Raw genomic sequence first — 15,170 nt, 5'->3', positions numbered from 1 at the left:
GTTTCAGAAACAGCAAAATTGAACCCAAGTGAGGAGGGTGTCCTCCCACTCCAGTCCCTCTTGGTCTACAGTAAGTCCATACGTGGGGGTGGTAAAATTGGGGGAGGGGGCAGGTAAGAGCTTGAGCTAGGAACCCAGAGATTTAGACTATATATAAAAGGAGACAATTCATTTATTAAAAAATATAGAACTCTGCACGTCAAACTTGCACAAAGAAAACACAAATCCTGCACAGCTGTCCTTTTGCTGAATGAAGCTCCTTGCTTGGCATCAACAATGCCCTCTGCGCACAAACACACCCCCAAGCACACTAGGAACCACTACCTGGTGCAGCTGTTGCATTGAGCGGCTCTCTCTTCACTCGGAGCACTTGTGATCCCACACAGCGAAAGAGTCTACCAAGTGTCCGCTCTTGGGAGTTTGCTGCCAAAGGGTGAAAGAGGCATTTTCCTGGCTGTGGGTCAATGAGGCAAGTTTCGTCCCCAGCACTTTGCAGCCTCCGGCATCATGAAATCTGCTGGCTGGCTGGCTGCCCCTCTGAGGAGCCAGAACCATTGCATTATCCAGGGAAGTGACTCAGCTGCCTGCCTGCAGAAAATATCCTCAGGTAGGTCCTTTGCAGAGCACAGGCTCCCGTCAGACACCTGCTACTGCTGCTGCCACCGCCACAACCCAGATCTTTCACAGAGTGGCAAATGTTGGCAAATGGTTTTCTCTTGTCTCATTGACTGTATGCCACACACTCATGCCAGCTGCTCTTCCCTGCGAGGCTGCCCATCTTCCTTGGATCTCGACGCAAAGCCTGGACAGAAGGTGCTGGGAGCTGGTGAGAGAGACGAAGGCTGCAGCAAAAGCGAGGGCTGTTTTTTGGCTCAGTTCTTCCACAGTATAGCACTGCTCTTGTAAACACCTCTCGTTGTCTGTCTCTGTCTGTCTGTCTGTCTGTCTGTCTCTGTCTGTCTGTCTGTCTGTCTGTCTGTCTCTCTCTCTCTCTCTCTCTCTTCCTCTCTCCAGGAAAAAGAAATATGTGTGATGGAGGGATCCAGCTGCAACAAACTCGTGTTTTTTTCCAGACCCAGAAGTGGATGCAAAGCTGCAACAGCTGCTCTGAGAGAGTGCAGAGGGGCAGGCAGGCAGGCAGGCAGGCAGGCAGGTAGGTGGGTCCTCCAGGCCCTCTGGCTTTGCCTCAGGCCCAATAGCCGCTGGGCTACTAATAGCCAGAGGCTTGGCCATTTTTCCTTAGGTCCGAGTAGGGGAAGAGGCAGGGGCCATCCTTAGAAACAGCTTGCACCACGTTCAGGCTCCATGGCATCGTCTTCACCGTGTGGCCCTTTTGGTGCAGTGCCGCCACAACACCCTGCAAGGAAAGGAAGAGGAGGAGGATAGAGGAAATACAGGCATCCCTCCAAACACAGGAAGCTTCCTTAGGCAAAGCTGAATTATTGCTCTGTCTAGCTCAGTATTGTTGCTGCCAACTGGCAGCAGTGACTCTCCCAAGATTTCATGCCCAGGGGCCATTCCCAACCTTTCCTGGAAATGCTGCCGTTGGGGATTGAACCTGGGACCTGCACAGCAGGCTCCCCCAGGAGCTAGAACTCCCATCAGCCCCAGCCAGAAAGGTCATACGGTATGATGAGAGCCCGGTTGTGCTTGCTGGGGCTGATGGGAGTTGTAGTCCGCAGCACAGGGCTAAAAACCGGCACAGGGCTGTCGCTTTATGTTTTGTAGGCTGCAGGACTTGTGGCAATCACTGACATACCCCTCAACTGTCCCGATTTAATAGGGACGCCCCATTTCGGGGGGGGGGGCTTGCTCTCTTGTGAGATCACAGCCCCTAAAGACCTGCCTGTCAGTTTTCTTCTGGGACATGTTGGTGGCATTCCTGGTTCCAGGAGCCTCTGTCTCATGGCTCCCCCTTGAGACCCCAGAGAGCTGCGCACACATCTCACCTTGTCAAATGCCTTTTCTACTTCAATTCCGTTAGTCCCGTTCGTGCAGAGAATTGGTGCCTTGACAGCTTCGTCCACATCGTACCCAAACCACAGCTTGTTAGCGATGGTCTGCAAGAGAAGGAGAAGCCTGGCTTTAGACATGTTCACGTCTAAAGAGGCCAGGGTTCAAATGCCGACTCGGCCATGAAGCTCACTAGGGTGACCTTGGGACAGTAACTGCCTCTCTCAGCCCAACTGACGTCACTGGGTTGTAGTGAGGATAAAATGACCTGGGAGGGGGAACCATGTATGCCACCTTCAGCTCCTTGGAGAAAAGGGTGCGTTATAAATGCAGTAAACAAACAAACAAATAAATAAATAAATAGCAACAGGTGCTGACCACGAGAGTTCAATCAAGCCTCCATGTCCAGAGGCAGTCTACCTTTTGAAAACAAAACTTATATGGGAAAAAAGGGGTGGGATGAAGAGAGAATGTAAATGAGATTGTTAAAATGGTTTAACAGGATTGAAACAGGACTGTGAACTAGATTTCGCTGGAGGGAGGGGGTGTTGGGTAACGGGGAGGGCAGGGCAGGGCAGCTGGAGAATAATTATATTATAAATTAGAATTGGGATATGAAATAAAGATTTAAAAATCAAGAAAAGTCTAGTGAGGGGTAAAATAGGCTAGGGTAGAAAAATAGTTGGTGATAATATTAGAGTAAGATTTTTATGAAAGTGATAAAAGTGAAATTTAGAAATTGTATGATGAATTGAAAGGAATTATCATTTTTAATTAAGGTTAGAATAATTGGTAAAGATGATTGGAGATATGGAGAAATGAAACTGTTAAGATGATTTAGAAAAATGAAAATCGGAGAAGGGGGAGATTGGGGAAGCCCCTAAAAACAATGTTATGGATAATGAAAAATTATTGTATTTTTTCTTTTTTCCTTCTTTTTTTCTTTTTTACGCTCTTCTTGGTTTCTTTTTTGTGGGTTTTGGGTGGGGGGGTAGGGATTTTATTTTCTAACTTTTTCTGTTTTTTCTCTCTTTTTTTTCTTTGTTCTTATAATATGATAAGAGTATGGAATGTTGGCTGGGCAGACACCCGGCTCTGTCTTCCCCTGTTACTCTGGGGCCCACTGGTGGCAGGGGTGGGCGTTGGGGAGGGGAGGAAGGGTAGGGGAGAAACCCAGCCACTAAAATGAACCACCTTCGACTATTTGCTCAGCGTGGGTCTTTCTTGTGGCAGGAGGGGACTCATGGGGGGGGGTGGAAGAAGGTGTGAGATTATGATTGTTTATTTCTTTTGTATTTTTTTCTTTTTTCTTCTTTATGCTTATTATAAAACAAAACTTAAGCTATTTTCCCCAGGGCAAATTACAAAGCAAAAGGACAGATTTCACGGGCGTTAACTGTGAAGTGCAGCTTCAGCTTTCCAGGCTCAAACCAAGAATCCAGTGTTTTTGTCAACTTACCAGCACAACAGCAGGGATGATAAGTTGCCCGCCTGACCCTCCGACCACCAGCTTTGACTGCCCATCACGGGAAATGAGGATGGATGGTGTCATGGAAGAAGGGGGCATCTCTCCTATAGGTGGGGGGGCAGCAAGAAATGGAGGGTGAGCAACCTGTATGGTCACTTCTAAAACGGAGAGTAAAAACCTCACCTTGTGCATTTGGATATTATTATTTCTCTCTCTCTTTTTGAATTTTATTTATGCTTTTCAGATATATACATTTCGCTGATTTTTTACCATCGTTTTAACTTTTCAAAACTTGACTTCCTTCCCCCTCTTTCTGCGGTTCCTTAAATTTATTTTTGATATCTTCTGCATATCCAAATTAACTTAACTTACTCTTGAGAGTCCCATGCAAAAAGATCAAACCTATCCATTCTGAAGGAAATCAGCCCTGAGTGCTCACTGGAAGGACAGATCGTGAAGCTGAGGCTCCAATACTTTGGCCACCTCATGAGAAGAGAAGAATCCTTGGAAAAGACCCTGATGTTGGGAAAGATGGAGGGCACTAGAAGAAGGGGACGACAGAGGACGAGATGGTTGGACAGTGTTCTCGAAGTTACGAACATGGGTTTGACCAAACTGCGGGAGCCGGTGCAGGACAGGAGTGCCTGGCGTGCTCTGGTCCATGGGGTCACGAAGAGTCGGACACGACTAAACGACTAAAGAACAACTCATTTACTTATCTTCTTTAAATATATACTCTTATGTGGTATATACTCTTATGTGACTGCAGGTTATTACAATAATCCTGCCAGTGTTTTTATCTGTTCACCTAAGAGATCTACAGCAAACCTTTTTAGAACTAAAATATCCGCCCAATGAAGTTAAACAACAGATCAACACAGCCAGACTGATACCCAGAGAGAACCTGCTGCAAGACAGACGCAAAAAAGAAAATAACAGAACACCACTAGTAATCACATACAGCTCCCAAGTTAAAACAGTACAACACATCATCAGAGATCTACAACCTCTCCTAGACAAAGACAGTTCTATTTCTCAAACTCTGGGAGGAAGACCTTTCATTTCCTACAGACAGCCACCCAATCTTAAACAACTCCTCACCCAAAATAGTACAACCACCAGACTTAACATGGACACTGGTACCAGAGCCTGCAATAAACCCAGATGTCAACTTTGCTGCCGCATACACTCGGACAACACCATTACTGGCCCCAACAGCATCAAACATACCATCTCAGGACTATTTAATTGCTCATCTTCTAACATTGTGTATGCCATCAAATGCCAACAGTGCCCTTCAGCTCTCTATATTGGACAAATAGGCCAAACCCTACGCCAAAGGATAAATGGACATAAATCTGACATCAGGAATCACAAGATAGAGAAACCAGTAGGAGAACACTTCAATCTCCCAGGACATTCTACACAAGATCTCAAAGTAGCTGTCTTCTTACAAAAGAATTTCAGAAATAGACTGGAAAAAGAAGTTGCTGAACTGCAGTTTATCACCAAACTTAAAACCATGGAGAAATCTGGTCTAAATAAAGATGACTAGTGGAATTCATGCAGCGCCGGCATGGGACGGAGCTCGAAGCTAGCCGGGCGGGAACAGAGGGGAATCCCTGAGGAGAAGGAAGAGGCCTCTGCCGCCGGCTCCCGCAGCGCGGCCACTGGCAACAACAGAGCGCTGCAGCACCGGCGGCCCCGCCAGGAAGCCCGGGGTGGAAGCAGCTGTGCTCTCTCCCAGCTCCTGCCGCGCTCCCAAGGAGCGCGGCAGCGTCGTCGGCGCACCTGGCGACCGCGGGATGGAGGGAGGGCGAGGGCAGGTGCCCAGGAGCGCGGCCGCTGGCAACAACAGAGAGTGCCGCAGCGCCGGCGGCCCCGCCAGCAAGTCCGGGGCGGAAGCAGCCACGCTCCCTTCCAGCTCGGCAGGAGCTGGGAGGGAGCACGGCTGCTTCCTCCCCGGGCTTGCTGGCGGGGCCGCCGGCGCTGCGGCGCTCTCTGATGTTGCCAGCGGCTGCGCTCCAGTGAATGGTTGTCCCGCGGCCGCCAGGCGTGCCATCGCCGCCGCCGCGATCCTTAGCGATCCTTGGTGGGGGAAGCATGCAGTCGGTGGGAGGAGGAAGAAGAAGAGGACGACGGGGGAAGTATGGAGGATGGGGGGAGGGAGGGAGGACTGCAGTCCCCGAGGCTCCGTTCGCAACCAGGCCCTTTTGTAGGAAGCGGACGTCCCCCTCCACACGCTTCCGCGGCTTTCAGCGCTCTCTCTGCCCTCTCATGAAAGGTAGCCCTGAGGGCTGGGAAGGGAGGGAGAAGCTCAAGCGGATCCGGCCGCCGCCTGCACCTGAGCCGGGTGGCAATGAGAGAGGGGAGTGTGAGGGCGAGCGGCGGTTGGCAGGGGGGGGGAGCATGTGTGTGTGTGTGTGTGTGTGTGTGTGTGTGCGTCCTGTCTCTCTGTCCAATCCCTGTGTCCCTGGGGCCCATGCGCAGTAACCCAGGGACACACGGGAAAACTTGGACGCAGAGACACAGGGACTTTATTATATAGGATAATGCTATCTTTAGCCATCTCACCCCTTGCTTTTCCTGTGGAACCAATTGCAGTAGTAAACAGGCATAAATTCTTCCTGTAAGACCAAATGCAGTCATAAACAGTCCGGTTTTCCACCACCCTTCTGAGTGGTGCCCCTCCCCACTCTCTCACTATATGTGGCGATCTGTTGACTTCTGTTTCAGTGTATCTGAAGAGGTGTGCATGCACACGAAAGCTCATACCAATGACAAACTTAGTTGGTCTCTAAGGTGCTACTGGAAGGGATTTTTTAAATTTTGTTTCGACTATACCAGACCAACACGGCTACCTACCTGTAACTACAATTTATCTGTAAGTATCCAACAAGCCATTTCCATTCTTTCATTTAAAAAAGTTTGCTATCTTGATTTCTTATTCTCCTGGTAAGTTCCGCCATTTCTGCATATTCCATAAGATTTTGTATCCATTCTTCCTTTGCTGGAACTTCTTCTTTCCATTTTTGGGCAAGTGGCATTTTTGCCGCTTTAGTTGCATACATGAATAAGTTTCTATACAATTTTGGTAGTTCTGTCCCTATAATTCCCAATAATTATTTCTCTCTCTCTCTCTCTCTCTCTCTCATTATTGTTGGAGAGAAATCTTTGCACCTTTATGTTAATGAGCTGAAAGAAGACCCGCAGCCAATTTGAGCTCCTCTTTCTTCAGGGTATGGGTGAGAGGTGTCCCGGAATCACATCAACCCCCTTTGGGACTCTTCTACCATCCATCCATCCATCCATCCATCCATCCATCCATCCCTCCATCCCCTCCTGCCCAGCATTTGTGCTTGCGATGGGCTTTCCCTGTGGAGGTAGAGCTCACCTGGCGAGATCCTGCCACTCGACTGCTTCATGCAAAAGTCAGCGAGTTCATTGTTTAAGATGATCCCAGTCTGTGGCGAATACACCATGGCACCAAACCTGAGCAAGGGGAGAGCAGAGGTTTGAGGACATCATCAGAAGGGACGCAGTTCTCCTCCCTACCTGCTTTTATTTACCCCCCCCCCCGGCAGGGTGGCGGTGGCCAGAACAGGAGACGCAAACAGGTGGCAGGGAAGGAGAGGGTTAAGCAACTTCTGTGTGGCCAGCCCAGAGCAGGGATGTCGTCCTTCAAGTGTGCCTTTGCAGTGGAAGTGAGCAGATGGGATTTATTATCCTTCGGTAGGAATTAAAACAGCAAAACCTCTATCCCTGCAAGAGGGCCTGGAACCATGGCGAAGGTGTCCCGCTCTCTGCCTCCCACAGTCCGGCAGTTAGAACATAGGACGGGGCCTTATTTTGAGTCAAACCATTGGTCCATCTAACTCCATATTCCCAACACCGACCGGCAGCAATGGTTATTCAGCATTTCAGGCAGGGGGTCTCTCCCCAGCCCTGCCTGGAAATATGGCTGGGGATTGGACCTGGGGCCTTTTTGTGCAAACACTCTGCCACTGAGCTATGGCCCTTCCCCTAAAATTAAAACAAGATTCTAGTCCTCAGGGCACATGGAGAGCTTGCCTGAAGGATCAAGCCAAAGGCCCATCTAGTCCAGCATGGGCGTAAGCAAGGGGGGGCTGCCCCCTATATCAATCAAAATCAATACAAATTTAAGGTTCTGCCCCCTTAAAAAATCCTCCCCCCCAACAAAATCCTGGCCACGCTCATATAGTCTAGCACAGGCACCCCCAAACTGTGGCCCTCCAGATGTTTTGGCCTACAACTCCCATGATCCCTAGCTAACAGGACCAGTGGTCGGGGAAGATGGGAATTGTAGTCCAAAACATCTGGAGGGCCAAAGTTTGGGGATGCCTGGTCTAGCATCTTCTTTTTACAGTGGCCAACCAGGTGGTTCTGAATTAAGGTCTGATTTAAATAGGAAGCACAGAGTCAAACCGTTGTTCCATCTAGCTCCATATTTTCTGCACTGGCTGGCAGCAATGGCTCTCCAGAGTTTCAGCTGGGCAAACTCCCAATGCATAAAATTATTGCAATAAAGCTTCTGTCCTGCCTTTGCGACTCATCTGCTCCCAACTTACGGGTAGTTAATCGTGCTGGTGGCTGATACGGCGCTCCCGTCTTCAGCCAGGACGGAAACGTGGGAGGTGCCAAACGGGGTGGTTCCCACCTGGGCAGAGTCATAGTGGGATGCTGGGTGGTCTCCCCGCTCATCGATCCGCTGCCTGACGTGGCTAGCAAAGGAGTCCGAGATCAGCTGGCTCAAGACACCCTAAAGAACACAGCACATCTCAGTGAGGCAGGTTGCGATAACCTCAGCCGCAAAGGGGTAATGGTGCCTTCTGGAAAAGTCAAAGCTGGGCTCAGTGGGATAGGAATGTAAATTGCAGGAAGCAACGTCTTGCAGTGCTTATCTTCAGCTGCAGAGGGCAGCCATCTACCTGCCTCGCCCACTGGCTCCCAAACTTTTTCAGCCCATTGCCCCCTATCTTCCATAAACTCATCCCCAACACCCTATGCCAGGCATCCCCAAACTGCGGCCCTCCAGATGTTTTGGCCTACAACTCCCATGATCCCTAGCTAGCAGGACCAGTGGTCGGGGAAGATGGGAATTGTAGTCCAAAACATCTGGAGGGCCGAAGTTTGGGGATGCCTGCCCTATGCCCTATCCGAGGGGTGGCCAACTCCCAAGACACTGCGATCTACTCACAGAGTTAAAAACTGGCAGTGATCTACCCCTTTTGGGGGGTTCAGGTCAAAGTTGTTGATTTTTTTTTCTTTAGGAAAGAAAGCCCTGGTTTTGGGGGTTCTGGTCAAAGTTCTTGGGCTTTTTTTAGGACTGAGGATGGCCCCGTTTTGGGGGGTGCAGGGCACACATGTTGAGCTTTTTCTAGGGGAGCAAAGGTTGTTGAGCTTCTTTGGGGGGGAGCCAGTGATCTACCACAGATGTCCAGTGATCTACCGGTAGATCACGATCTACCTGTTGGACGTGCCTGCCCTATCCCATAGGTTTTCAACCTTTTCCAGTCCACAGCTCCCTTAACTACATTCTTTCTGTGGCACCCCTGTGGGGCTCAGGAGCCCAGTAATGTCACCTCTTGCCTGCCTAGCTGGCAGGCTCTCACCTTTTTTGCAAACACCCTCCCTTGTGGAGTGTTTCCTCGGCCTCCTCTCCTCTCCCCTCTCCTTGGGAGTCCTGCTGGTAGCTACTGCTGCAACAAACAGCTGTGCAAGCCTTTGGGAGGCAGAGATGCGATAGGGCAGGGCTGGCCAACAGGTGGATCACGATCTACAGGTTGATCGTGGGGTGTCCCTGGTCGACCCTCTGACCCAAAATAATAATAATAATAATAATAATAATAATAATAATAATAATAATAAAGCTCAACAACTCTTGCTCCCTAAAAAAAGCTCAACAACTTTGGCCAATCCAATGGGCAGATCACTGCCAGTTGATTTATAGTGTGAGTAGATCACAGTCCCAAACTGTGATCTACTCACACTATAAGTTGGACACCCCTGTGATAGGGCATCAGAGGAAGGAGGGAAGGAGAGAGCAACAGAGGCCAGGGTTGCCCATGGTATCCCGACCATCATTCAAGGCACCCCAGGGTGCCATGACACTCTGGTTGAAAACCACTGCACCACCCCATAAAAAGCACTATTCAGGATAGAGGTTTGCACGACCCACTAAGGAAGGTGAAGTTCTAAACAGGAACAGTTAATTGCACATTTGTTCAAAATCCAGTTAACACTAATTAATTTGTTCAACAAAACGGATTCACTTGATCCATTGATACCAGCTTTTCAAAATCTGATAGTCATTTACACCTCCAGCGCCCCACTGCCACCCCCTTCCCTCTTAGCCCCCCCTCAGGTAACCCCACTGCCCCCCCAGGTGATACTACCATTCACTTTGGGACCCAACTGGTCTGACCAAAAGCAAAAGCATCCTCACCCTGTTTGGAAACAAGAGTTTAAAAAAAAAATCTTGAAAAGAGTTTTTTTTAAAAATCTTGAATTGCTGTCACTCGGCTATTCTATATCAGAAATCAGATTGTGAAATTGAATTGCTGATAGGAAAAAATTTCTTGATTCTATTATTATATATACAGTGGAACCTCAGTTTATGAACACCTCGGTTTATGAATTTTCGGTTTATGAACGCCGCGGACCCATCTGGAACGGATTAATTCACTTTCCATTACTTTTAATGGGAAAGTTCGCTTCAGTTTATGAACGCTTCAGTTTATGAACAGACTTCCGGAACCAATTACACCCATGTTTCAGTTTATGAACGCTTCAGTTTAAGTACTTCACGGACCCGTCTGGAACGGATTAATCCACTTTCCATTACTTTCAATGGAAAAGTTCGCTTCAGTTTATGAACGGTTACTCTGCGGACAGTCTGGAACGGATTAATCCACTTTCCATTACTTTCAATTGGAAAGTTCGCTTCAGTTTATGAATGCTTCAGTTTATGAACAGACTTCCGGAACCAATTGTGTTCATAAACCAAGGTACCACTGTACTGTACGTACACACCGCTTGATTGTAAAGTTAAGATGCTAAAACAAGTTAACATTACCTCAACTTTCTAAGCCTGTGGGTAGGCTCACCTAAACAAGAACATTTTTAGCAGGTGCCAAAAAGAGTACAGTGAAGGTACCTGCTTGATCTCAATTTTATGATAACTAGAATATTTGGGCTTCATGATGACAGAATGCTGAGGCGTCAGCTGCCTGCACAGCTCTGCAATTATGAGCAAGGAAGAGAGTTTCCCCCTCTTGTCTTCTCTCCACAGCGGCTGCCCCTCAACTCTGTCCGAATTTGCAAAACTCCCTCCCCTTGCGGACCAGACAAAACCAAACCTTGTATTTTGGAAGCATGAAAAGACTCATTTAATCATGCTAGATGAGGGCGGTGGCATGAAGCTCTAGAGTTCCTTACATTCTTATCCAGTGATAAGATGTGCCAGAACTCTCCATGAACTCTTTCCTTGTTCTTTTACAATGGCGATGCAGCCCACCTGAGAGGTGCCATTACTGAGTTCTGGTAAATTCCGTTTACTGAACGGGCTGAATGACACTAGTACATATATATTTTTAAATGATTATTTGGAACCATTGGAGGGGGGGCACTATAGTTTTTTTTTCCTTCAAAAAATAAGGCAACAAAGCTTTTAACAAGGATGAAGAACGACAGGCTCCCAGATCACACACCTCTCCAGTTTGGGAAAAAGCTGGGTGATCCACTTTTACTCTCTGGCCATTGGCAAACTTCAGAGCTTCTGCGATGTAGTGGTACGTCTCAGCACTCTGGCTAAGTGTGCTCATGGAATCTTTGGTGAAGTTGAAACCTGGAAGACAAGAAGAGCTAGCTCTGAGCACCCAGGCCGAAGGAAGAGCAGAAAAGACTCTGCGGCGCTCTTCTGAGACCCAGGGAATGACCCTTGGCTGTGTTAGAAACTCTAGGCACCAAATGGCTCCTTAAATCAAGGCTACAATTGCCAAAACAGAATGTCTAGTTGCCATTTAGGGGCAAGTCTTATCTTTCAAAGGATTGACTTGGCTGTGATTGTGTTACGTATTCAGTGGTCTGCGTTTGCCTGAGCTCGAGTCTGGACTAAGGATTCTGAGCTCCTGTGTTCAGATTCGAAACACAGAATATTTCAGGATTTGGGCCTCTGCCATTGGCCCTTGAACTCTGAGTCGTGATTTGCATTTTGGAAGTTTAGACAGCCAATCACGTTGAGAGTGGGAGTGGCCCAGGCTTTCAGAAATGTATATAAGCAGTTGCTTTGCCTCTGTTTCCCAGTTACGTAGTTCAATAAAGGTTCTTGCTGTAATGGCTGTGTCTTGCCTCGTACGAACCCACCTATACTTCACATTGATTCTTGGTTAAACGTCTGGCTAGTTCAGATGACAACTTTGAGCTAGGTTAAGAACTCTTGAGAACTTAAAGAAAAGGCACTTGATCCAGGGAACAGTTCACATATCTATTGGCCTATTCTGACCTCTTTATCTTAATGGTGACACGGACCATTCATAAGAAGATTCTTCACAATGGAGAGCACAGCAGTGGGGGTTGGGGTAAGCTACAACAAGTAAATATAACCTCATTCACTGCTCCTGCTCAGACTGCACAGAAAAGGCATTTTGGTTCCTGAAATTCAGATTGTGCAGATAAAATACAACTGATGGATCATTGCCCGAGGCTAAAGGAGGTTGAAAGGGCATCAGATTGAAGCTGCCAAATGAGAATTACTGAAGGAAGTGGCCAGGGGCCTCCTCTTCTCCTGGTCCACAGTGTTGGGGGGAGGTGTCTGCCACTCTTCCCTTTTTCACCCACACCAGCAGCACCACAGGACCAGAATCTCCCCATCCCTGATACGCAGTGAACCAAATGGACCCCTCCTTTACCTTTGAGGACATTGAGGATAAATAGGAGAATGGGCCCCGCTGCAGGACGCGGGGCAGAGTACACAGTGTATTCACCCAGGGAGATGTTCACAGGGCTCACCACTTCTACTCGGTAATCCCTGAGGTCGTCCAGGGACAAGATGCTGCCTGGAAAACAAGGGGAGGAAGATGCGTCAGGCCTTATCTGAGCTGAGGCAGGGGCAGAAAATAGCTCAAATCCCGAGCGCAAATGAGAGGAACTGCTTGCAGGAAGTCTTAGTGACCCCTGGCACTAAGGAGGGAATGTGGTTCCTTCTCAAGGAGTGGGGAGGGGGAGGCTTGCACAGCAAAGAGAGTTGGGACTCCTGCCCTGACAGCTGCCATCACAGGAGAGGAAGGGGACAATGGAAGGAAGGAGTGGGGAGGGGGAAACAGCCTACAACTGTCACGTGCAAGGGCGAGGCGGCAAAGCAACGGCTGGGACAGATCTGGAAAAGGGAACAGGGGCACCAAATTCTGATTAGGCTGCTGCGGAATCACTAATGTTTTCCAAGGTATTGGAAAATCTGCTTGAACCCTTCTCAGCAGGGCAGATAAAGAAAAGGAAAAAACCCAGAGTCCTTTCTGTTGGGGATAATTTCAGACTGAAATTCCCAGGTGTCAAAAAAAAAGGTTATTTATGTATGCTACCACTATGGCCTGTTTTTGTTACCAAAACTGTTCCAAAATGGAAAACAAGTAAGGTCCCAACTAAGGAAGAATGGCAACTTAAGTTGACAGAATATGCACAACTACGTAGCAGACTTAACATATAGAATATAAGAGAACATGAAGAACATACGTTTAAAGAAGATTGGAAAACGTTTATTGAATATATGGGAAATAACTGAACAGCTGAAAATGCTGGCAGCATTAAGTGTTATCAACAGTGCAAGCAAGTTTTTATGGCTATGCAGGGATTTGTGAAATGTAAAATGAACCATGGAAAGAGAAGAAGGGATGTCATTGATATATTAAGGATGTGAAATGAGTATTTTAAATTGTAAAATAAGAAATTTAATAAAAAAATTATAGGATAGATGGATAGATAGATAGATAGATAGATAGATAGATAGATATAGATAGATAGGAATCATTTTCCATGCAGTGCATTCACAATGGAACTCAATCCCACGGGAGGCAGTGATAACCACCAATCTGGATGGCTTTGAAAAAGTATTAGACACTTCTGAATGCCGGTTACGGGAACCACAACAGAGGAGAGGGCTCTTGTTCTGGTTGGCCACAGTGAAAACAGGATGCTGGACTGGATTGGCCATTGGCATGATCCAGCAGGGTCATCTTATGGTCTTATGTCCAGGGTTGGCATCAACTTTGTTCTCTGAGAGCCCCCACCCCCCAGGTCTCCTGTCTTGAACCCGGCACAAAATGGCGGTTCAGGAAGCGGAGTCAACTTCTCGCTGCGTCCCACAAGCCATAACACTAGAACAGCCCCATAAGCAGGGTCTACATCTGAGCGACCACAAGTCAGACCCAAACTCTGCCCATGACGGACAGGGAGTAAAGACTGGTCACCTTCTTCTTCTTTTTGGGAATTGTAGGTACAGAACTACCCAAACTGTATAGAAATTTATTAATGTAGCCGACTAAGGTGGCAAGGATGCCATTTGCTCAATAATGGAAAGATGAAGAAGTCCCAGCGAAAGAAGAATGGATACAAAAACCTACGGAATATGCAGAAATGGCGAAACTTGCCAGAAAAATAAGAAATCAAGGTAACAAACTTTTTATAAAAAGATAGAAATGGTTTGTTGAATATTTACAAATAAACTGCAAATAGATAAGAATTATTGTAATAACCTGCAGTTTTATAAAAGTATATATATATAAAGTAGTTGAATAAATGAGCAAATTAAGTTAATTTGGATATGCAGAAAATATTTAAAAATAAATTTAATGAACCGCAGAAAGAGGGGTGAGGACGTCGAGTTTTGAAATGTTAAAATGATTATAAAATTATTGAAATGTATAAAACTGAAAATCATAAATGATGATGATGATGATGATGACGACTGGTCACCTTCTTTCGCTATGTCCTGCACCAACTTCTCTGCTGTGGTTCCCTGGTAAAACTCATCAGCTCCATTTTCTGCCACAGCCCTCAGGGTCTCCACCAGGGCTGGCCATCGAAGGAGGTCTCCAGCTCCCAGGGCGGCTCCCTGCTTGTTGTAAAAAAGTTTTCTGGAAGAGAGAGTGACCACCATCAGTTTCTGACCCTGGATTCGAAGAGCAGAGGCTGCAGCAGGAATGGCTGCTAAGACCCAAATATAACTGGAGGAGAGAGATTTGCTAATTGTATTATTGAGCTAAATCTGATCCTATAGTTTGCATTGCCTGCATTGTATAATTCTGATTGGGTGGCTTAGCCCCCCATATTTCTAAAATGCTTTTTTCCTTAAAATGCTTTTCTCTTTGCCTCTGTGTCAAAGTGTAATGAAAACATTCAACAGCTAGACAAGATGGCCTTGCCAGAAAGCACAAGGAGCATCAGGAGATGCTCAAGGTCTATACCAGGAGATGATGCAAATATCAGGCACAAGACCAGATAGACAGGAACTCAAGCCCCCATACTCAAGGCTGCTTGAGGCTGGCACCGGGGTAGCATTGCTGAGTCAGCGTGTGTTTATGAGAAGGACAGGATCTTCCTTATATGTATTTGTAACCTATGACCCTCTTGCGTGCGCACTCTTACAGAGCGGATTCCTGAGGAGGGGGGAGAAGGAGCCCAAGAAGTGTATAAGAATCTTTGCAAAATTGTTTTTCTTTACTCTTGTCGTGAA

At 47.3% G+C, this 15,170-nt stretch overlaps 1 protein-coding gene across 1 annotated transcript in view; it reads right to left on the bottom strand.

Annotated features, from left to right (window-relative positions):
• Window positions 1–154: 154 nt before the first annotated feature.
• The window catches only part of GGT5 (gamma-glutamyltransferase 5), a 34,980-nt gene continuing 19,964 nt past the window's right edge, over window positions 155–15,170 (bottom strand). The window contains exons 5-12 of the mRNA XM_035098935.3: window positions 14,411–14,571; window positions 12,352–12,498; window positions 11,152–11,288; window positions 8,011–8,201; window positions 6,816–6,913; window positions 3,413–3,525; window positions 1,950–2,060; window positions 155–1,357 (exon numbers count right to left, since the gene is read on the bottom strand). Of these exons, the coding sequence (XP_034954826.3) occupies window positions 1,211–1,357; window positions 1,950–2,060; window positions 3,413–3,525; window positions 6,816–6,913; window positions 8,011–8,201; window positions 11,152–11,288; window positions 12,352–12,498; window positions 14,411–14,571 (1,105 nt within the window). The 3' untranslated portion in view covers window positions 155–1,210. The remainder of the gene's footprint in view (window positions 1,358–1,949; window positions 2,061–3,412; window positions 3,526–6,815; window positions 6,914–8,010; window positions 8,202–11,151; window positions 11,289–12,351; window positions 12,499–14,410; window positions 14,572–15,170) is intronic.

This window comes from Zootoca vivipara, chromosome 16, assembly GCF_965207765.1.
Source record: "Zootoca vivipara chromosome 16, rZooViv2.hap1.1, whole genome shotgun sequence".
NCBI lineage: Eukaryota > Metazoa > Chordata > Lepidosauria > Squamata > Lacertidae > Zootoca > Zootoca vivipara.
Note: the sequence above shows the minus strand (reverse complement) of the source record. Positions and strands in the feature narration are given on the sequence as shown.